Below are 22,132 nucleotides of genomic sequence, written 5' to 3' on the forward strand. Positions count from 1 at the left end.
TTTGTGATGTGAGAAATAACCGTGATGTGACAACTCTCAAATGTCTTTGAGTATTTTATTGAACAGACACTTAGAATAATTCAGCTGAATGGATAGAGCTCTTTCCCCACGGATGGTTCGGAGGTCTAAACACAAGAAAAGGTTTAACAGAGTATATATGCACATTATCTCCCCCCCCCCCCCGCTTCACTTTCAACTTTCAAACCCTGTAGTCTTCCCCCATTTATTTTCGTAGAAAAAATGTCTCTCTAGTCTTGAAAAATGTTCTCATTTTTTACATCTACTTTTAGTCTGATGCAGTCTTGATGCAGCAGAATTGACTCAATTGAATTGCCCAGCATGCTCAGATTATCCAGGTGATTTTAACCCAAACGTCCCAAGTGGTTGACACACTGCAAATGTTTTACATTCCTATAGATTTGATCTTTAATTCACACTTTGTTTGTTTCTGTCAGAGTGTTTTTGTTTTTGATATTTCAAAGCTCAGCGATTCAATATTGATGTGTTTTTAAAAGGGAAACGGTTTAAACCAGGTGTATGATGTCTTCCAGGGCTATGGAGGGAGCTTCATAAAGTCTGAGAAAATAAACTTGACGAAGTCATAGAGATGTCATCACGGTTATCTCAGATTTGCTTCAGGAGTTCACATTTTTAACGGAAAGCTGAGGTACAAACTGCTGTTTCCATGAAATCTAATAAGGTCCCACTGTTATTCATTTACTCACCGTTCCATATTTGTGTAGATATCTTCAGTTGTTGGTTTGTGTTTTCCACTCTGGTTCTCTGCTGCAGCTGGTTTAATAGTTATGTAAAGATCGATGAGTAGTTTCTCTAATTGTAAACACAAACCTATATATATATGCACCCTCAGGCAACTTCTAATTTAAGCACAGAGCCATCAATGGACAAAATGGGGTCACAACCTTTCCCTACCGCTGTTTCCTGTCACTTGAGGAACATCTGATAGCTTCAAGTTGTTCATTTGTATCTTCATGAGAAAAAAGTAAACCAATGTCAATTTGAAGGCGCACTTGATTGATGCAATGATTGGCTTTTAAGCTTTCAGGGACACATTTTTTCAAGGTCATTCGCTGTCGTCAGGAGCAGTGAGGGGGTGAGTAGGTGGGAGGCTACTGACCGGAATTCTCTGTTAATTGAATGCCGGTTTGGATCACACAGCTGACTGAACTTGGCGTTATGATTGAGCATGTTCATGTTCACCAATTACACATACTGTAAAATCACACGTACACACATCCACGAGTTATTGAATTTGAAGCATGTATGACAGAAATAAGGTCGAAAGACACACAGACTTGTGTAATATTATCGTTTTCTTGCTACATAAAAAGAAAGCATGGGATTTATTCGCTGACCCGACGAGCTGATCATCCTGAACTTTGTATTGCATGTTTATCCTCACTGGTCAGAAATCGATATGGGACAGAATGAAAAGAGGCACACGGCACCAGGATATTGAACATAGGGATATGTTTAATGAGATTAATGAGGTTCATCACTATTGTAACATATATCATGAATTGACGTATCTATGAAAATAAAAGTGAACCTAGCAGTGTACAAACACTCAATGGACATGAGAGCACCATTGCAGTAAAACAACAAATTCAGCAGCGCATAATCAGATTTTGCATTGATTAGGATCAACATTGTAGGATGTAACAGTTTTGACTGCATTATACATTTGATGACAAACTGCTACTACAATTTGCAATTGCGGGTAAAACATGGTCATAACTCAAATGCTCCAGATGCATGTTTTTAAGGGGCGATCCATCCTTTTTACACATCAAAGTCTGTTAAATGTGGGTGAAGAATGATTGGAATAAAAAAAAGACGATATCTCTGGTTCTGCTGCAACGATATAGATTTTTAACTGGCCATTGTAAGTATTATAGGAGTGAAAGGCTTTGTCGGTGAAGTACTTTTTTAAGACACTTACATTAGAGGATTATAGGTGTTTAGAAAAATGTACATTGTATGGGACTTTTCCAATATTATTCATTATTAAAACAAATTAAAAAGGTAAAGACTAATGTAGCAAGAAGAAAAAACACAACGTAAAAAAAATATAACTGTCCCTGAATACTCATGACATGTGTAAACACTTATAAAAGTTTGCACACGATTATAAAATTGTTGTCACAGATTTGCACCAATCAATGAGGACATCTATGCACCATAACGTGCTGCCATTAAACCACGCTGGGTTCCCCCATCATCAGATCCTCTTTGTTTTCCACCGCATGTCTCTTTGGCTGCACCTGTGCCTTGAAGACGACGCATTCACACAGTGTGAGAATTGGCTTGTGTGGTTGAGCCTGACGCAGATCACTCGATGGTGTAGTCATGTTTTGGGGATTCTGATTTTTAGGAGGGGAAATGCAATTAAAACATAATGTTAGGAAACATAGTTAAGCACCTACCACAGCATGAAGGTTAAGATCTGAGAAGAAGAAAACGAAATTATATTTGAAATTGACCAAATCCTACTTTCAAATTCACACACCTTTACCAGGGAGACGACAATGAATACTGGGACACACATCAGTGGAGCGAGGATAAGGAGCGAGCCCAAGACGACGCCCCAGTTGCCGATTACATAACCGTACACGATGATACGGTGTGAGTTCACCAGTTCATACAGTAGTGTGACCTAGGGGACAAGAAGTAAAAAGGCTTAGCTGTAAAACAAGTGTAATGGTGGGCTTTGTTGAGCTAGAGAAACAAATCCTAACCAATAGAAAGAAGTGGAATGAAAGCGGCCAGTTAGTGAATGAAATCTAATTCTCTCTAAATTGAATCAGAAGTTACGTATCTTTAATTGTATGTGATATGTGCTGCTTAAACATACAAAACCACCAATATGCTCCTTTATCTGACTACTGATTCCCGTTAAGAATGAACATGTCTGCAGTACTTTCTGATCTTGTACCGATCACGCAGCAAAGTGTGGTTTTAAAAACAGATATGTCAACATTTTCAGGAATAATCTGCAGTCTCGACTCTTTTTTTCCCCCATATGTGAGCTCGAGCATAACTACTGATGTGGCAAAGACAGAAAGGCCAGGAGAGAGAGGGGGGAACAAGAAGAAACGAAGACAAGAGGCAGCTAAGGATCTGTGTTCTGAAGGTAGAAATTCATGAATACATATGAAAACATGAAAGGAAATGGACATGAAAGCAGAGACGCAAAGTAAATGAATCCAGTGAGAGAGACGTGACGCAGGTGTGAGTATCTCACCCCACAGATGAGCGGCGTGATGAACAACCAGCAGTACTTCAGCACGGGGAACGGTTTGTACCCGATCATGTCCTCAATGTTGTCATAGAAACGGTCCGCACCTGCAAAGTCATAGACGGGAGGTGTTAGTCAATCAAAGGGGTTTTGCTCTTACAGGAAACTAAAAACCCAATGAGATGTTGAAGCCTAAGCTTTGTGGTATATTTTTTGTGTCGACTATATAATGTTCGTTTGTTTGACCAGTAGTGAAAAGAACCTAAGATTCAAGGATAGTAGACACGGCTACAAAAATGATACAGTAATCAAACTGATCGCATCTACGCGGAGGAGGAAAGCGAGTGGCTCATTTAAGTTTGGGTGAGGAAGTTTGTGCACGCTCAACACAGACTCAGCACAACTCAGAAGAGGCCCAAACGGACGGCTGAACAACTCGAAGCGGGGACGAGGAAGCAGCTGAAGAAACGGATCGATATCTCACTCTGCATCGGTTTGCATTCGTAGAAGATGTGTAGATGAGCCTTATTCCAAAGAGCGAGTCGTTTTTGGGGAGGAAATGCACTTTTACAGAGTCACAGAAATTGATTACTGTGTATATACACAAACGCGGTCAGGATGTTTGTGAAAGCACTGAGGAATACGCCTTCAGTCTCTTGAAATAAGCAAAAGGCTTCAGATATTTAGGTCTTCAGAAATATTTTTGAAGTGAGTAAATAATGTGTGTTTTGACGAACAGCCCAGCAGCGGTTCACTGTTGCATAATATAAATCATGTAGTGTGGCCATTACGGCCAATGGCACGACTTACCATACACCCAGCCAATGACAACGCACTCAAAACAGGCGATAGAGAGGAGACTGATTCCACTGGCACCATAGGTGTCAATGAGCTGGAAGAGGACTATCCCTCCCTGAAACATGAGCACAATACACATGCAGGAAAAAAACATTAAAACGGACAAGCTGTGTTTTTTTTTTGCTGACTATCCAGACTTCATCGTTACCAATTTCCTGTGAGTCAGTGACCCACATACCAGAGCACGACATTGCCATATGTGTCATACATCATGAAATCAAACCCTTTAATTACTGGTGTACATAGGATATTAAGTGTAGCATATAGTGTATATTCTATCAACACTTCACAATTCCCTATTGCCTTATGCCCACTTTTTGAATATTGATAATAAAGAAAACTGCAAGGTTATGCTTTGTTCAAGTTAGTTTGTTCATTAACAACACTAAGCGTTTACAGCCATACTAACAGTTGTATGAGGCTGTGCAAAAGCTTTGAGCTAAATGATAGCATGCGCATGTTGTAATGGTAACATATGTATTAGCATCATGGAAAAAAACATAGAGAAGAGAGAAGAACATCTCAGTATAATGGAGAAGTAAAAACAGGCCCTGCAAGACACAGATGTCAGCAAATAAAGACCTGTTTTTTTAACTGAAGACATGTTCACATACTCTGTTTCTCGGAAGGGTAGTTTAAAACAGGAACTCTTCCCTTGCAAGCAAATAAATGGACAAAGACAACTTTGAATCTTTTGAAGACTTTGTTAGTGATTTGTGAACAACTCTCTCTTCTCCCGATTAACATAGAAATCTTCCATCACAATGTTTAGCAGTTATGCTTACCATATGTGTTGTCTTAGTTCAGAATGCTAGCATGCTAATATTTGCCAATTAGAAGATATAGCTGCTAATTTATAGGTATTTGGTCATGAATTCAAGTATTAAACAACTACAAAAATGACCTGATTATCGTGCGTTATCGTGCTAAATAAAAAAGTATCTCATGATCACAAGTCTCTCTGCTGCTTACCTCTGTGATGAGCGGCAGCCCCAATAGAAAACAGACAACGGCTATGACCAGGGTCAGCACCTCCCTGCCGCCCGGCCTCCTCAGGTGACGTGGGAACAGGTCTGTGAGGGCTGTGGCCATGCTCTCCACACACACAAACTGTGGGGAAGGAAACAAATTGGCTCAGAAGGGAGTATGATATGCTGCTGAAAACACTGCGTTCAATACAATACCTGACTGTCCAGGCCCAGGAAGAGGATCATGAGGAAGAAGAGCACAGCCCAGAAGGATGAGCCGGGCAGTAACGACAGAGCCCTTGGATACGCCAAAAAGACCAGACCAGGACCTGTAGAAAGCACATGAATAGATCAATCAACACATGTCTATCCGCTCACTCCTTTACTTTCCAAGCGTGTCAGAGAGCTACGCTGGCCTTCACGTAACATAAAACAGGAAAGGCTCTCTCTGGATCTCCCTCTGTAGATATGAAGGGTTCATTCTAAGCAAACCAAAACACGATTCTGTTTGAGCTTATTATACACAAATGATAATATAGTTGTGAATATTATGTAAAATATTCCATTTCTGCCAATTGCTCCCCCAAAATCCTACACACTGTTCCTTTAAGCCTAATAATGACCAGTGAAAGAAAAAATAAATCAACCTAATTCCGTGGAAGAGAAATATTCGTTCTTATCCCTTCAATCATCTTGTGCGCCCTCACATTTTTCCTGTGACCCTTCGAGGGGGTCCCGATCCCATCTAAGTAAAAATCTTTCAACTGTGTGTCAACTTAAGATGCCATCTTGTGGACATTGTTGATTGTTGCTGCCACTGCCAGAATTACTGTAGAGCCACGATGCAATACAGCTGCGACAATTAGTCGATTGTTAGAAAATGAATGGACAACTGTTTTCATGATCGAACAATAAAGCAAAAATGCCAAACATTTGCCGTTTCTAGCTTCTCAAATATGAAGATTTGATGATTCAAAGACAGTTATTTATTGCAGCCCAACAATGCATGAAAAATAAATACAACAACTGTCAAAGCAAGCAGTGAAATGAAAGATGCAGATGCTGAAAAGGGAGAAAAGAACTCACCGGCAGAAACAACTGTATCCATCGATACGCCCATGTCATGAGCCATGAATCCCAGCACTGAGAACACAACAAAACCAGCAAAGATACTGGTGGCACTGTTCAGGCAGCATAGTGCCAAGCAATCCCTACAACACACCAAGAACAAAAGCCTGCACTGTGAAGGAGCGCATGAATGTAAAACCTGTAAATGTGACCATGCGCTGCGTTGTGAGGACACCGACCTGTAACAGTTATTGTTGTATTTGTTGTAGCTCCCCAGAGCGGTCAGTACTCCCTGACACACGGCGAAGGAAAAGAACACCTGAGTCCCTGCATCATGCCACACCTAGAAGATGTGTAAGAGATTGACTTTTGAAACATTTGAGAGGGACCTGGAATGTTGACATTGTTAAAATAACCCGGATATACAGTATGCTTTCCATCAACTTTTTTTCCTTACAGAGCAATAACAAAGGAATTTGTCAGGTCAAAACAAATAACCACAACTGCACAATAACAAACAGCTTTGCTTTATGCCAGTATTAATTATTTGGCAATTTCTGTGATTGTGTGTTGAAATGTACGTTATATAGTAAATTCCTTTTTGTTTCTGTCCCTGCATTTACAACTGTGAGAGTGAGTGTGCGCCACATATGCGTCCATTCAGGTTGGCGGGCGTGGGCGGGTTTGTTGACACGAATGTCTGTCTGACAGCATCTGGTTAACATTAGAGGCACAACAGCACTGCGAGTCTCGTCCAGTAAAAGACAGAGCTGGCCATTTTTCCCATGGGCCCCTTCTCTGGCCCCACAGTGAGACAGACTTATCAGTGAGTCAGTCAATCGGACACCAGACAAGGAGGAAACTGTTGTGTCTTTAGAAACATGCGTTTTATTTGGCGGTTCTGAATACAGATTCACACGCACATGAACAAAAGGAGAGACAGTTCAAACAGGCCCCAGATGCGGACCAGAACTTGTTTACGATTTCCTCTGCGGTTCAAGCAGAAACATGTGCATGCTGAAGCAGGACTTATTAGAAACAGAACTGGTTTCCGGCTCGGTTTTTAAGAGCATGCGGGAGTGCATACCTCTGCTTTCTGACACGTAACTGCTTTCACCTGCTTTCGACATTACGCCAAATTTCTCACAGTTTTTCCCCTTTGCTTCCTTCCACGATTGCATTCTAAGAATCCCACAATGGTTGAGAGAGTCCTCAAAGACGAGGGAGGGGGTGCCTGAGGGTTAACCCTCTGGTTACTGTAAAGAGGGAGACGGACATAGAGAGGAAGCAGGGTGAGGGGAAGTAAGAGGGGTGATGATCTCTTTTGTGGGAGAAAGAGTTATTTTCTTAATTCGTCGTCGTTGGCAGAAACAGAGGCTGTCATTGTGCATGAGCATGGCATCCAGAACTCACTTTTTTTTTTTCCTTTTCAGTTTAGAAAGTACATCATTATGCTGAGTGAATGACAGATCTGCTGTGAGAATGTAATACTTATTTTATGTAAAATAAATCAGAAGTTCGCAATGATGGAGTTTCAGGTTAAAAATAGTTATATTAACTTTTTATGATGGTAAATATGCCTTCATAGTGTGAGATTGAGATTGTTTTAACTCCTGTGTGGTGATGTTACTGTATACTCAAGGGGGAAGCTTTCTTTGACAAATTTCTCACTGAAAAAGGATCCTGGTTTGCTTTTCTTGTTAAGACTCTGTCTTGTGACCGGAAACCAGATTGAAGACAAAAAGAAAAGGGGGAGGAGATAACAGGGCACTGCATTCCTCCTGTTAGAGTACTCACATGTGGATCAGAGAGCCTGCTTAAGTCAGGGGTGAGGTAATATCGAAGTCCCTCCCCGGCTCCTGGGAGGGTCACTCCTCGGATGAAGAGGATGAACAGCATCAGGTAGGGGAATGTAGCAGTGAAGTACACGACCTGAAAACACAAAACACATACAACAAAAAGGTAGTTTGTATATGTACACTGAAACACTCACTCTTTTCATTTACCCTGCATAAAGGCATTTTTTGGGACAACGGAAACAAGCACACTGACACGAAACACTAAGTTATTACTATCTTATGAATTTGATATACAAGCTTTGAGGGCAAACTTCCCCGTGCGCTGCCTTTTTACACATCAAGCAGACATGAAGCAACATTAAAAATACTTTTTTTGTTATGATCTTGTCCAGTATTCTCTCTCTTTCAGCTCTGTTTTTGGTCTCCAGTAACTCATGAGAGACATTTCTGGCCCTTAGCTCCACAAAAGTTATCTGCCTGCCGTTTGGTGCCGGACAAGTTACAACGGGTTTATCAGAGTTAATCCACAATGTCTAACCAAAACAAGGAGCTGAAATATGCTAAAACACTCCATAGAGCAATAAAGTTCAAATCTTTTGATTGATTTTGCGATTACTTGTGTTAACTGCAAGTACGTTTTATCATTACAAGCTCTAGAGTTTCTTTCAAAGACACCTGTATCAACAACTGGGGCAATAAGCATGCATACCGTGTCAGCTGGGCAATGGAAGAAGAGCAATTCAAGTATGTTTACAGTGCATCCAAACAAACTGTGGACTGAGAGGTTTTACTGATTGTTGCCATAAAGAAGACTCAAGAAGGGGAATCCATCTTGTGTTTCCTCTGAAGTGTATAAGAGGACAAGATTTAATGCGTGTGTGTGTGTGTGCGTGTGTGTGTTCAAATATGTTAAATACCTGCATGCCCTAGCTTTTGTCTTCCACATAATGTCCAGTAGATGCAAGCATCTTAATTTAATTCTAACTTAAAACTTTGTATGCATTGATGACTCCAGATAAAAATCAATCACCCATTGATTTTCTTTTATTACATCCATGCCAATCACATACTAGGTGTGAAGGTAGATTGAAAGAAGGGGAGATGAGCTAGAGAAGCCATGTGTATGCAACTTAATATCAGGGACAGCACTGTGTATGGGTTCAAAGGTAGTACTCGCCTTTCCTGTCCATTTGATTCCCTTAAAGATGCAGAAGTAACAAACAATCCAGGCAAGCAGGAGACAGAAAGCCAGGTCCCAGTTTACCTTACCCAGGGACATGTCAGTTGTCATCCTTAACACACGGCGTCTGTGGGGAAGAGAAAACACATATGTAAAACTAATAACTATATATATATATAATAACTGTATAACTAAATAACACGCAGACTGATGGATGTACAGTTGTGCAATTGAATCCACTTTGTTCCTTATTTCATAAGCCTTCTCCCACTGCAGATAAACACAGCTCGCTACTAGTGCTCCATGAACGCATCCAACGTTATATTTCCCTTTAGTGTGTCCACTTGAGTGGGAATAATTTCAAATACAGCAAAAAAGGACGAAGCATCTCAATGAATAAATACAGATGTGGAAATCTGTCATGGTTTATTTTGGATGGCTTCGGGTTGTATTATAGAAGTTGCAGGTAACAGAGCACATATTGTTCTCATCATGCAGTGCAGTTTGTAGCTGAGTGATTTCCCAATATCAGGGGATTATCATGTGAAGAGCAGCAGCTGTGTTCCAAAATATCTGCAAATTAGTATAAATAGTGCAGTGCTTGTTTGGAAACGGGGCGATCGCTTGGCCTCCGGTGTTGCTGCTTGCAGCTTTTCCGAGAACTGCTCATCCAAACTACTTCACACTCTGCACCGTGCTTCCTTGGGTCCTCAGCAAAACACCCACCTTGTGTGAAGTCGATTGGATGAACGGTTGTCCGGGAAAATCAAAGAACAGACATAGTACGTAGATAATTATATATACAGACAGAGACTCCTTCCATTTTAGTATGATAGCGATAATGGTTCATCGTTAGCATCATGTTCACTTAATGCCCAGACAGTAAAGATGGCCTCTTGGGAACAGGCTGGAAGCTATTGCTGAGGAATGTTCCAGACATGCACGCTGGGGAGGATGAAATTACTTTCTCGTTTTAAAAAGATAATGTGTGAGCGTGTGTGTGTGTGTGTGTGTGTGTGTGTGTGTGTGTGTGTGTGTGTGTGTGTGTGTGTGTGTGTGTTTCTCACTGCCAGAACTCCTCTTCCGGCGACCTGCCAATCGCGTATGGGTCACTTATACTGCAGGAAACATATTTTTAAAAACATATGCAAGTAAGGAAGGTGATTTGAAATTGAATAATAACTTTAAACAATTCTTCTGCATTGTTTTTAGCTTTGAATAGTCAAGTCCTCACATTTCATTTTCTAAACTGCAGCACTCAGATATCTGAGCGATATCAACAATGTTCAAAGGGGTGTTACTACGACTGTGTTTAATCGTTATTATTTAAACGTGATGGATTTGGGATTGTGATACCTTCAGACAGAGCCCAGCTGTTTCACTGTTCACAGTCTTCATGCTAAGCTAAGCTAACAGGCTGCTGGCTGTAGCTTCATATTTACCGTATGAGAGTGGTATCAAACTTCCCATTTATCTCTTGTAAATCTCCCATCATGTCTATTATATCAATATGGCATTTTTCTACCATTTAAAACCCCACTTGTTTTTTTCAACCACTATTGTCCTAAGGCACTATTGTACTAAAGTCCTTTATATTTATTAGGTGTACTTTTCACCTTCCAACTATCCCTAGGGAACGATTAATAGTTGTTTTCTTGTACTTTTTTTTACTACAGAAACAGATGTAAGAACCTCCTGCTCTGAACATGAAAGCATGGGTGTGTCCGAATGCTGCTACATCTATAGAAGCCAATACTAATGCCATATTTCTTGCTTTTTCTGTGTATTTGGACCCCGGTGAGAATAGTCACATGGCAGCTATTCAGCTATTTACACCCGTTCGAGTTGAATATGCTACTTAATTTAGCAATAGTTAGCTTGGTGAATGGGTCAAACTAAGGGCTTGTGACTTGGGCTTGGGTCCTCTGAGAAGCAGCATTTTTATACTTAGTAACACTTATTATTTAGTTAATTTTAAAATTTTAATTTTAATAATTTTTCAGTCACAGTTTGGCTAGGTTTAAGGCAACAAAACTACTTGTTTAGGAATAATATACATAACCTACAGTAGACTACATTAACACTAATATAATATCTAACGTTCACCAGGTACAGCTTGACAATAACGATGCAACTTACGTGTAATTGTCATTGGGAGAGTAGTCAAGTACGGTGATGTTGTTGAGGAACGACCAGTTTGAGCCAGCTTGAAACAAATCTGGGTTGGCAAAGACGCTGGAGCGACTGTGACATAACTCTAAGAGGTTTTAGGAAAGAAAGATGAGGGTGAGTTGGATGTTGCATGCTTCAAAGTGTTAAAATGTGTCAAATTTTCTTTCGGTGAAGTCTGTAAGAAAGCAATAACGACACCGCTGATCAAATACAGATGTGTTTAAACAACCCAGTGTCGATTCACCACAAAGCATGACTCACCAGTGTTCCACGAGTTGTCACATGTGGACCAGGGCAACGGGCTTTTGAAGGAGTTATACAGGTAGAAGATGCCCCAGGCCAACACCACGATGTAGTAGATGTTCAGATAGGCCACAATCACTTGGGCCGCAATCCCCAAACCTGCAGGACAAAATGAGTTTTCACACACTTTCACACAAAGTTTGGTTTGGTTTCCCAGTCGCAAACACTGAGATATTCATGTACGTACATATTCTCCTTTAATTCTTACCATTATTTCACTTTGGAAGCATTTCATGTGGTCTGAAAAATCAATCACCAGTACTGGCCACAATCAACAAAATGTATTTATCTTGATGTATTTTTCCAGTAACAATGAAGAAAGCACGATGAAAAAAAACATGCATTTCCTGCATGTCAACGGACTCATTGTTGAGTAATTCTACAAAAAATCTGTCCGAGCCTTGTCTTTACCCTGGAACATGGGGCATATCTTCGTCCAGGCGGTCACCCCGCCCTCACTGGTGTACTGGCCCAACGCCGTCTCCAGGAAGAACACAGGGATGCCACAGAAGAAGAGGAACACAAAGTAAGGGATGAAGAAGACACCTGCAAATAAACATAACCTTTAAAGACAGTCACTCGTATGTGATGTAAAGCAGCGTTTCCATAAATATTGGCACGCTGCACACAGACAAATAAATACATATTAAGCCACAAATCCAACACATATTAAAGGTTGATTATGTAACTAGCTAAGTGGGATGAAAGGGATTAATTGTAATGAAAGAATTTACAGTGGGATTACACTATTTTCCATGTTACTTGGGAAAATTGTCAAGGACCCTTCTTAGAGATTGGTATCTATCTATCTATCTATCTATCTATACAGAAGCTAAAATGGGATATTATGAAATGTTTTCTGACAATGCGGACAACAATGGAAACCATTTTTGTCGTGAATTCAGTGTGCCAGTAAGATGAGGAAGAATACGTTTTTTAATGACAGATGTGAGTGACTTTTGGTGTCACCTCTCCTCTCTCATGATCTACCTGATCTGTTTGCCATCTGTCATTTCATTGAACATGCATACATTAACACATGCAAACATGCAAATACACGTGTGTACAGGTATTCAAATGCATGTGCGCGCACACACACACACACACACACACACACACACACACACACACACACCTTTTCAGTTTACATCTACTTACATCCAGCAAATAATCCCCCCATATCTCAAAAACCTGGTCCCTTACCTCCTCCATTTCTATAGCACAGATAAGGGAAACGCCAAACATTCCCGAGGCCAATGATTTCTCCAGCCATGGAGAATATGAACTCCATGTTGTTGGCCCATTTCCCTCTCGGCTGAACCCCACCCTGAGGAGGCACCACTTCATCTGGTCCCGAGACTCCAGCAGGAGTCCCTGTGGCCGTTTCCTTAGTCATAGTCTCTCCGTCTGCATGAATGCACACACATTATAAACACACGTGAAATGCAAACCATGTCTGTACCTCTCGTCCAGAGGCCCTTACAATTTAATTGGTAGTTTTCATAATTATCCCAACAGCTCAGACAACAGTCTATTAAACCTTCTCTCCTGGTTCTGTCAACGCCAAATGACAAAACTATCCAACTCCCAATGCAATTCTTCCAAGAAATGACTCTTCCAACTTGTGCTGATGATTGCAAAAACTACCGTAAGAACTTATTAAGGCAAATATTTCTAGCTTCTTAAGAGAGTTTTAAATGCATGCAACTAACTCACTCGTGGGCTTGCAGTGGGTGGCGTAAATGAAATCCCGAGACTGACTAACCGAAGTTTGAAGAAAATCTCTACTGTAAAGGTGGGCGTGTCCTGATGGACACCACACGAACACACGCGCACACACACACTATTACTGCGTCCCATTCAGAACAAGCCGTCCTCGTGGACGCTCCCTCACCACAATGTGAAATAGGCATGCCCCACTAAAGTCCTCATGCATGAAAAAATATATATATTTGTGCAAAAATACATATTTTTGATAGATCGCTATGTTGTTTGACTATTATTATTAGATTATTATTATTATAAGAGTAGGTCTCTGGTGCATCATATGAGCTGAGCGCCTTTGTATGTCATTTCTCAATCTGCAAAGTAAGTATTACTTACTACTATGATCCATATGCACTGAAGTGAAATACTTCTTTCCGAAATATTTCACTTCAAGTGGCATGAAATGTAAAAAATATAAAACACTCACGTAAAACATGCAGCAGTTAATCGAAAACATACTTTCAACTATTCCTCCACTGTTGTCTGGTTCTAATTAGTTCTTATAACCTAAAAAACGTGTCTGAGTTGCAAGCTGAAACGTGTTAAACACACCGTTTCTATTTCTATACATAGGCACAGCATACCAGGCGTCTCCTTATATACGCACAAACTTACATTTTATAATAATCCATGAACAATTTATTCTTAATTAAAACATTTTTGGTGCTGTATTCGGGCAGATGTTTACCCTGACAGGACAGAATCAGGGACCATTTACTCTTGATAATAGGGGGAGGAGTTACATCATATTGACGCATTGACGTTTCTGCGTGACGAACCAGGAAATAAAAGTAAACAACGCACAGGAAGACGAAAGTGTTATGTCGCGTCAGTCGTCCCTTGCCATTCGGAGTCTGTGATGTTTTGTGATTCATAATGCACGTAGGATTTAATTACATCGTGATAAGGACGGGGAGCCAGTTAGAGACGGGCTGGAAACCGGTAAGGCACCCGTTGAGTTGAGAGGAGTCAGGAGCGGCAGCCGCTAATGAAAGCTAGCTTGATAAGGCAGTTTCTGTATTATTTGAATTTGTTTACATTCCCTCACGAACATGACTTAAAATATGCACTCGAAGTTATGTTTGTGTCACGAATAAAACATCACCTTGGTCCCCTCCCCCATACCTTGATTTATTCTGCTATTTGCATAAGTGTATTTTCACTTATTCATTTCAGATTTAGCTATGTTAGCCATCAGGGCGTCAGAGGAGGAGTCCACTGAGATGGAGGAGATGGACACCTCGGATCCCAAATGGTGCTGGTTCTACTTGGCTGAGTGTGGAGTTTGGCACATGTTTGAGGTAGTTCACACATCACAATGCACTTTCGTACAGTCCTATGATCCCTCGCCCTGTGACACCTTGCTCTCTGATTGTGTGCAGCTGAGAGCCTAAAGTCTGCAGGCTTTAATGTCAGTCAAAGGCTACTCGGTGCAATGTCACAGACTAGCTCTTCTTTGGTTTAGTCAATGCAATTCCCACGTGGAAAGTAAGTAGAAGAAGTAGTAGTAAGTAAAGTGATTTTTCAAGACAAAATGACAACTATTTGATTGTTTAAATGTGAGAATTCATTGCTTTTATTGTCCTTACTTTGTGTGCTCTAGGATATTACTAAATCACAATTAATCAATCACTTAAATAGCTGCCAATTAACTTTTTGGCGACGGACCAAATGATAAATCAACTAAATGTTTCAGCTCTCCATTAGAGTAATTCACAATTCTCAATCCCCCTGTCAGATTGATCCCAGTGCCGCGTGCTCTGTGACTAGTGCTCAGATTGAGCAGTGCTACAGCAGAAACCAACGAGGTGTCATGGAATTCTACACAGCCAAGTACACCTACAGACTGGACTTCTCAGGTATGGTGATGAGTTAAGTAACGAGTTAGTTAAAGCTGTACGAAAAAGGCTCTTCATCGGACGGTCGTCGGGATTAATCCCGTTCCAGAAATTGTGCGTGAATGCGAGTTCCTGCGGCTCTAATCTTTGTTGCACTCCTCACCAGTGATGCGACAGATAAATGTAACGACAGGGAAGCAGCGGCCAATCAAACGCTCCCTCCACTCTGCAACTGGCTTCAGGTAAGATGTGGTGCTCAAACTCCACGGAAACTTTAAGTGATTCCTTTATCTATAAAGGAAAATAAAGGATAGGGTTTCTTTCTTCATCGCAACCTTTTCCTTAATGACATTGGTGTATTGACATTAATGCAAATGAACTTAACTGTAACAATGAAATGACTGAACCCTCTCCTCTCTCTTTCACTTATTCTGTCAGGTTTATATGTGATAATCTTGCCTTGCCTGTTCCATGTCATTGGGAGAGAATAAATACTGATGAGCCCTATCAGGTGAGTCAAATAACAGCCCTACTACTGTTAGAATTACTTTGACTGCGTTACTCTGGTGTGACTGGTGTTCTTGCAGCTTATCCAGCTCGGAAGAGACACCTATGAGTTTAAAGAAGTCGCCAGGCTGTATGAAAGGACTATGGATCATCCAATCAAATCCATCCAGAGGATTCAGAACCTTGACTTATGGGAATTCTTCTGCAGGTAGACCCTTGTTGTGTTGTTGTGAGTGACGTTTGTTACCAGAGAATTCTGCTGTGATGCTGATTTCATTTAAGTCCTTTTTCCAGCCCCTACGAACAGACAAAGCTTTTCTTCTGTTGAAGTAAATCAACAGAATTAAACCCAATAGAGAGGATCCTCACCTTCCCTGAAACATGAAATAGATTGTGATGCCCTGCTGATAGCACACTGAGCCACAAAGTGATGATCAGTACTCTGTGTCGTGTTGTCATTCATTGGTTCTCCCTCCCCCCCCCCCCCCCAAGGAAGAAAACGCAGTTGCGAAAAGTCAAGCGCACATTGGACATTGAGGAGCGAATGCTGTTCCACGGCACAGGACACAGCAACATACAAGCTATATGTACATTTAACTTTGACTGGCGGCTGACAGGAAGCCATGGCGATGTCTATGGCAAAGGTAGATCTGTCTGCGTTGCGATTTCACATCATGAAACAATTTGCCACTGTTTTTTTGCTTTTGTCTGATTTTTCAACATTTCATTCAATTTTCCATCCCCTACAGGAAGCTACTTTGCCCGGGATGCCAAATATTCCAGTAAATTCTGTCACACCACAGGGAAGCACAACACCACCCTGCAGAGACACGGACTCGCCCCGCCGATATTTGCGACTGAGCCGCCCTACAAGACCATGTTCCTGGCCAGAGTGCTTGTTGGCGAACACATAGTCGGTCACCCTATGTACTGCAGACCGCCGTCGAAGGATGCCAGCTTCACCAACTTTTATGACAGTTGTGTGGACGATGTGGCCAATCCAAAGATTTATGTCATTTTTGACAGCAATCAGATTTACCCAGAGTATCTGGTTGAGTTCTACTGAAGCCTGTTTTTATAGAGGCTGGATCTCTAAACATGGAAACATTTTGGATACAGATGACGGGATGAAAATTGGAAATAAAAAGGAGGCGGCTTAAGGGACATTTGCCTTTTTCTTTCAGTCAGATCCAGTGCCGAACTGGAACATGGGTCATCTAAAGTGCCTTTGGGGAAATTGGAAAGACAAAGACTTCGTGTACAGTTTGTGTACTGTACAGTATATTCTGAGACAGGCCCTTGTGGTTGGAATGGTTTCCGCGACATAAAAAGGATGAAAATGCTGACTGAAGATCAGTCTTTGTGGCAATTTTTGTATTCAATGCATAAATCTGTGCTTGCTTGTTCAATATCCAGTGCACAGTTGTTTAAAATATGAGTGGGACTTGCAGCCTGTAGGTTATGGGTGATGTCCTGCCATCGGCCACAGCCCCTCCTCCACATCCACAGTGCCACGCATGAGCTTATTTACAAGTCATGTAGACATAACTCCAAATGACGAAACCAAAAAAACGGCAACACGTTCCTGCTCACTCATTCAGTTAGTGACATCTGTGTGTACTTAGTACAACGTATTATGTAGGCATGGGGTTTTGTTTTTATTCAAAAGAACGCTTCTACCTCTGCATTTTTTTTAAACCATGCATCTGTGCACTTTCCCCCCCCCCCCCCTTTCCATGAAAGGTTTTGTATTTGTGTCACAGTGACATACAGTTGTGATGTCTTGTTTCACTTGTGGTCCTTTTTAGCAATATGTTTCTGTGTAACTTTGTTGACCGTTGACTTCAGTCTTTAAAAGACGTGACAATGGCCGAGGTTGGATTTTTTTGTTTTTGTATGCGTTGGCAGCCAAGTTCATTCCAAACCAAAACTAGATCAGCATCACATTTGACATTTGATCCCGAGTGTGATGTCACCACCTGCGAAAGATGTTTCTTTAAGGAATAAGCAGGTTCTCTTTGCACCTGGTGTGAATCTATCTTTAAAAAAAAAAAAAACTGAATGTAGCCAGCACATGTATAGTACTGTAATGAAACTGAACCACAAAATGTAATATTGCTTTGCCGCGTGTGCATTTGTTGAATCCATTGAATGATTGTGTGTGTTTTTGAGAAAGGAGAGCAACAAAATGAATCATATTGGCCACAAGGTGGCGGAACAGTGCAAGGATGGATCCTAAGCAGCTCGTTGCGTTTCCTTGTAAATGCAAGTGAAGGAAACAAACGGATGTTTCCAGTCATAACATTAGAGGTGTGTGTGTGTGTGTGTGTGTGTGTGTGTGAAGCTATATGTGTGTGTCTGTAATTTGCACATCTTACAACTAATAAACTTTTCAGCGTAAGCATATGAAATGACTTCTTTTTTTGAACACATTTCAGAGGTGATGACTGATGATGAATGATGTGGTGCTGCTAACAATGTCCTCTTCAAAGTAAAGAGAGACAGCCTACCTCAGAGGTGTGGCTATGAATGGCACCTTATTTGTATATGAAGAACACCAATGTCAACTGGAATAGCTACCCGAGCACGTCAGAGAGAGGAAGGAGAGTTTTGCCTAACTTAAAACTTATTTGTTCAGCTTTTGTTGTGATATATTAAATTCACAATGGGGGACAATGAAGAAGTGGAACCCATGGACACATCAGAAACCCCATTGTTTTGGTATTACCTAGGAGACTGTGGACGGTGGCACAGATTTGAGGTACGTTTTTTTCTTAATCTTAAATTTAAAGTCTATCATTACCTTACACACGTCTACGTGGAGCAGAATGTCTGAGGTATAACTAAACGTTTGTTACCTTCTGTCCGTCCTGCAGAATCACCCTGATAACCCGCTTAGAAGTGAGGATATGGAAAAGTATTTTGGAAGAGACTCAAAAGGGGTGTTTAAAGGATTGTCATCCGATCGTCACATCAAGATTGATTTCTCAGGTAGCCTATCTGATCACATTTTGTGTTCATCATTTACCTGTATAGCACTTATTTGACATGACTTCTGTGTTGTTAAACAGCAATGATACGGACTGATGTCGCCACAGGAAGGCAAATACGTGTCCAACGGGGCTACAACATTGAAAGAGGGTAAATAAGATTTAAAACACATTCAAATAAAAGATTTACACTCACAACAGTGAGTCATAGATATGTCAGTTTAGTTTCTCGAGTAATGAAAGTGAAAGTATGGAAATGACTTCCTCTTTCCTCCCACAGTTGCTCCTGCTTCAGTGCTCCTCCTGTTCTCTGGGAAAGGGTTGATCCCACTTGTCCGTACCAGGTGACAATGACTAAACAAAAAATGTATTTAAAAACTATTCAGTAAAGCCAGTTGTGAGCAAGGAACTATATTAAGATATAACTGGTAATCAAATTTCTAATTTTGTTTCAAATTGTCTAAATTACACAAAGACATATTTCTAGCTAACATTAGCATCTTTGTTTGGATTAGGAAAAAAATATATAAAATTAATCTGATAAAAGCATAATTATAAATTCACAAATTGTTACTTTTTTACTTTCAGTATCTTTATTGAATAAGAAACAGACAGGTATTGGCATTTAAAAACTCAGATTAATTAATTTCTTAGGCCAAGTATTATGATTTAAATGTGTATTTTTTATATATTTTACAGTTAATCCCTCTGAGTGAACTCGGTGCTGAGTATCAGACTGTGGCACATTATGTGAAGACGGATGGGCTGTTGAACAGATCCATTGTATCAATCATCAGGATACAGAATATGGATTTATGGGACATGTATTGTCGGTAAGTAGGCTACGGCTTTGAATTTGTCTCTCTCCATTCCCCTTCATCATTTTCCATCTTTGTAATCAAAACCTTCTGTTTATTTATGTCAAAGGAAAAAGAAGCAGTTAATGAGAATCAAAGGCGTCAAAGAAATCCAGGAGAAAAACCTCTTTCATGGGACCGAAATCAGAAATGTTGACGGCATTTGCACATATAACTTTGATTTAGGGTTACGTGTGCGAGGCTCGTATGGCAAAGGTAAGTTAAATGACTGTGCAACATTATACTATATAGAGTAGCTACAACTGTGAATGTAGGTCTGACTGATCTGACTTCCTTTGTTTTTTTTAGGAATATATTTTGCTAAACATGCAGCATTTGCAGACAAGTACAGCCAGAGCAGCACGGATCAATTGTTGCTTTATGGCGGGGAAACACGAGGTGTACCGGGTGAAATTACTAAAGTCATATTTCTGGCTCGGGTAATGGTCGGAAAATCAACTGTTGGACAAGGAAATTTACAAAGACCTGATGATAGAAGTTCCAAAAACTCTCACGACAGCTGTGTGGATGATATCACACATCCAAAGATTTTTGTTATTTTTGATCCAAATCAAATATATCCAGAGTATCTGATTCAGTACAAATGAAGTCAAAAGAAGATCTTGAGCAGCTTTCTCTTGGACCTTAAAACAGAGGAGCTTCATAAATAAATGTATTTTCAGAACCAAACTAAGATCTACATGTGTTTATTCCTGTTCCATTTTGTTTATCATCTGCACTTACACACTCAGATTACAGTCAGACTGTAGCATTTGCAGGTGTAGAGTAGACTTTGTTAGCAGCACCTCTAAACTATTGACAAGCACTTTCAACAGGAGCAAGGAAATCGAAACGTAACTCCATCAGGCTAGAAAACTATTGGACTGCTCTCTCTCTCTCCAGGTGTCAATTATCAACACACTCAAATCAGTGACGTTGAAACAGGCGTTGTACTTTCATTATTAAAGCAAATACCACACACCTGCACTGACGTCACTGGCTGTGGTGTAGCTTTGACCCTATTCCTGCTGCCCAGCCACATCAGTGAAATAAAGAATAGATCGAGAATATAAAAATATCAGTATTTTTTTTCATATCTGACAAGAAGCATGGTGGGTTCCCACAGGGCTGTTTTTTCACTTCCTCCAAGTCTTGGAATTAAACCAACTGTACTGAAGGGAAACTGTCAGCAGAGGTCGCTATATTTAAAAATATCGAGGTTTTTAGTCTTGGCAGAGATCAGTTTTGACTGGTCCACATTATGTTTAGAGGTTTTGCCATTATTCCTTCATGGTGAGTCAGCAGCTCATCTGGATTTATTCTCCCAGCATCATCATTATTATTTACCAAACGGTCACAGCCAGTGGTTGTATTCAGTGGCCAAAAGTCACTTGGTACGCTGAAACACCAAGTCATAAAGGCACCAGCCGTATGCTTCCATATGCTTGCCATGCAGGCAGTGGGAGGAACTCTTTCATGTGCCATGGGCCTGCCTCACTTCCTTCTCTATTGTGTAGTTTTAGAGCTTCACTTTAACATGTAGGCCCAGGTGTTGCTGGGTCATGTCACAGGTTCATGTCTGCCGGATATGGAAAACATTCAGCCATCGTGTGTGAGTAACTTTCATATTCTGAATGACAAAGGCAGCTTAGATAGATAGATAGATACTTTCAAATGTGTGAAAAGCTTACAGTTAGGTGTAAAGTACAGTAAGTACAGACTGTCGCCACTGATGGAAAATGTTACTCAGCTGTAAGTAGACAAGGATGACTTGCTTGTATTGTTTCACTCGTACAAAATGAGACTCTTTTACCAGTTTCTGGAACAGAGACAACTTGGTCCCACCCCCGGTGGTGTGTTCAACCCCACAGGCAGGAAAGAAGCAGAGGTTATCAAAGAGCTTCCTCATTGGCTGTCAGGCTAGTGTGACCAGGGAAATACAGAGACAAGGTGGGGCCAGGTTTACAAATAAGAGCTCGCTGTTTCTTTCTTACATGCTCAATTCTAATTAGCTTTATTAGTCAGGACAGAGTGACCAAGCCCAGCATAGGACAACTTGACTTGTTTTGCCCCCCCCCCCCCAAAAAAAACATGTAGTTATTTAATTAATTTCAGAAATATTACATCCATTTTTTTAAGCGTGCCCTGAATTTATTTGATGAATTATTGTTTCATTTACCCAGAACTTTATCTATTTTATAATGATGTCCTTGCTCTTGTGTACGTAATTGGATAAAACATGGAAATCCCATTACTGTCCATGTGGAATCCATTCCACACCATAATGCAATAATTCATTATTATATTACATGGAATATTTGACTGTATTAAAAGATAAGGAAACCCATGAAATTCCCATTGTACAATCCCAAGTGAAATGCACTTACTCGCACATTATTTGTCTTATTGTATCATCATTTAAACTAAACTATTCACAATTTCATTGGTAACAGCCAGAAAAATAAATCACTCTCTCTTCTATTTTTATTTTAATAATTTATTCACTTATGTAGGTGGCTGTTTACTGGTATGGTGTTGGTAGTTTTTGTAGTTGGTGCCGTTTCCC

General features: G+C 40.5%; 3 protein-coding genes across 4 annotated transcripts; 2 read left to right on the forward strand and 1 right to left on the reverse strand.

The window, feature by feature from the left end:
- Positions 1-1,482: 1,482 nt before the first annotated feature.
- Positions 1,483-13,003, reverse strand: LOC142970979 (sodium- and chloride-dependent betaine transporter-like). Its single transcript, XM_076111528.1, has 15 exons — positions 12,811-13,003; positions 12,019-12,153; positions 11,566-11,706; positions 11,272-11,389; positions 10,200-10,250; positions 9,130-9,259; positions 7,951-8,085; positions 6,393-6,496; positions 6,172-6,296; positions 5,302-5,414; positions 5,090-5,227; positions 4,070-4,172; positions 3,266-3,366; positions 2,531-2,677; positions 1,483-2,384 (listed from the first exon to the last, which is right to left on the reverse strand). The coding sequence occupies exons 1-15, from the start codon at positions 13,001-13,003 to the stop codon at positions 2,217-2,219; spliced, it is 1,902 nt and encodes a 633-aa protein (XP_075967643.1). The 3' UTR covers positions 1,483-2,216.
- Positions 13,004-14,148: 1,145 nt separating this feature from the next.
- On the forward strand, positions 14,149-18,130 carry LOC142970981 (protein mono-ADP-ribosyltransferase PARP11-like). 2 transcript variants are annotated; one of them, XM_076111530.1, is made up of 8 exons: positions 14,149-14,316; positions 14,551-14,675; positions 15,113-15,245; positions 15,379-15,454; positions 15,651-15,723; positions 15,800-15,927; positions 16,212-16,363; positions 16,469-18,130. In XM_076111530.1, exons 2-8 carry the CDS (start codon positions 14,559-14,561, stop codon positions 16,783-16,785), a joined length of 996 nt encoding a protein of 331 aa, XP_075967645.1. In that variant the 5' UTR covers positions 14,149-14,316; positions 14,551-14,558; the 3' UTR covers positions 16,786-18,130. The 2 variants fall into 2 exon arrangements, with proteins under 2 accessions (XP_075967645.1, XP_075967646.1); XM_076111531.1 differs by having other exon boundaries at positions 15,113-15,233.
- A 117-nt stretch (positions 18,131-18,247) lies between these two features.
- parp11 (poly(ADP-ribose) polymerase family member 11) lies at positions 18,248-20,250 on the forward strand. The gene is made up of 7 exons (XM_076111532.1): positions 18,248-18,480; positions 18,596-18,710; positions 18,791-18,860; positions 18,990-19,053; positions 19,409-19,542; positions 19,637-19,782; positions 19,876-20,250. The coding sequence occupies exons 1-7, from the start codon at positions 18,385-18,387 to the stop codon at positions 20,172-20,174; spliced, it is 924 nt and encodes a 307-aa protein (XP_075967647.1). The 5' UTR covers positions 18,248-18,384; the 3' UTR covers positions 20,175-20,250.
- Positions 20,251-22,132: the final 1,882 nt, after the last annotated feature.

The sequence above is a fragment of the Anarhichas minor genome, unplaced genomic scaffold, assembly GCF_050575085.1.
Source record: "Anarhichas minor isolate MPS153535 unplaced genomic scaffold, ASM5057508v1 ptg000045l, whole genome shotgun sequence".
In the NCBI taxonomy this organism is placed as follows: Eukaryota; Metazoa; Chordata; class Actinopteri; order Perciformes; family Anarhichadidae; genus Anarhichas; species Anarhichas minor.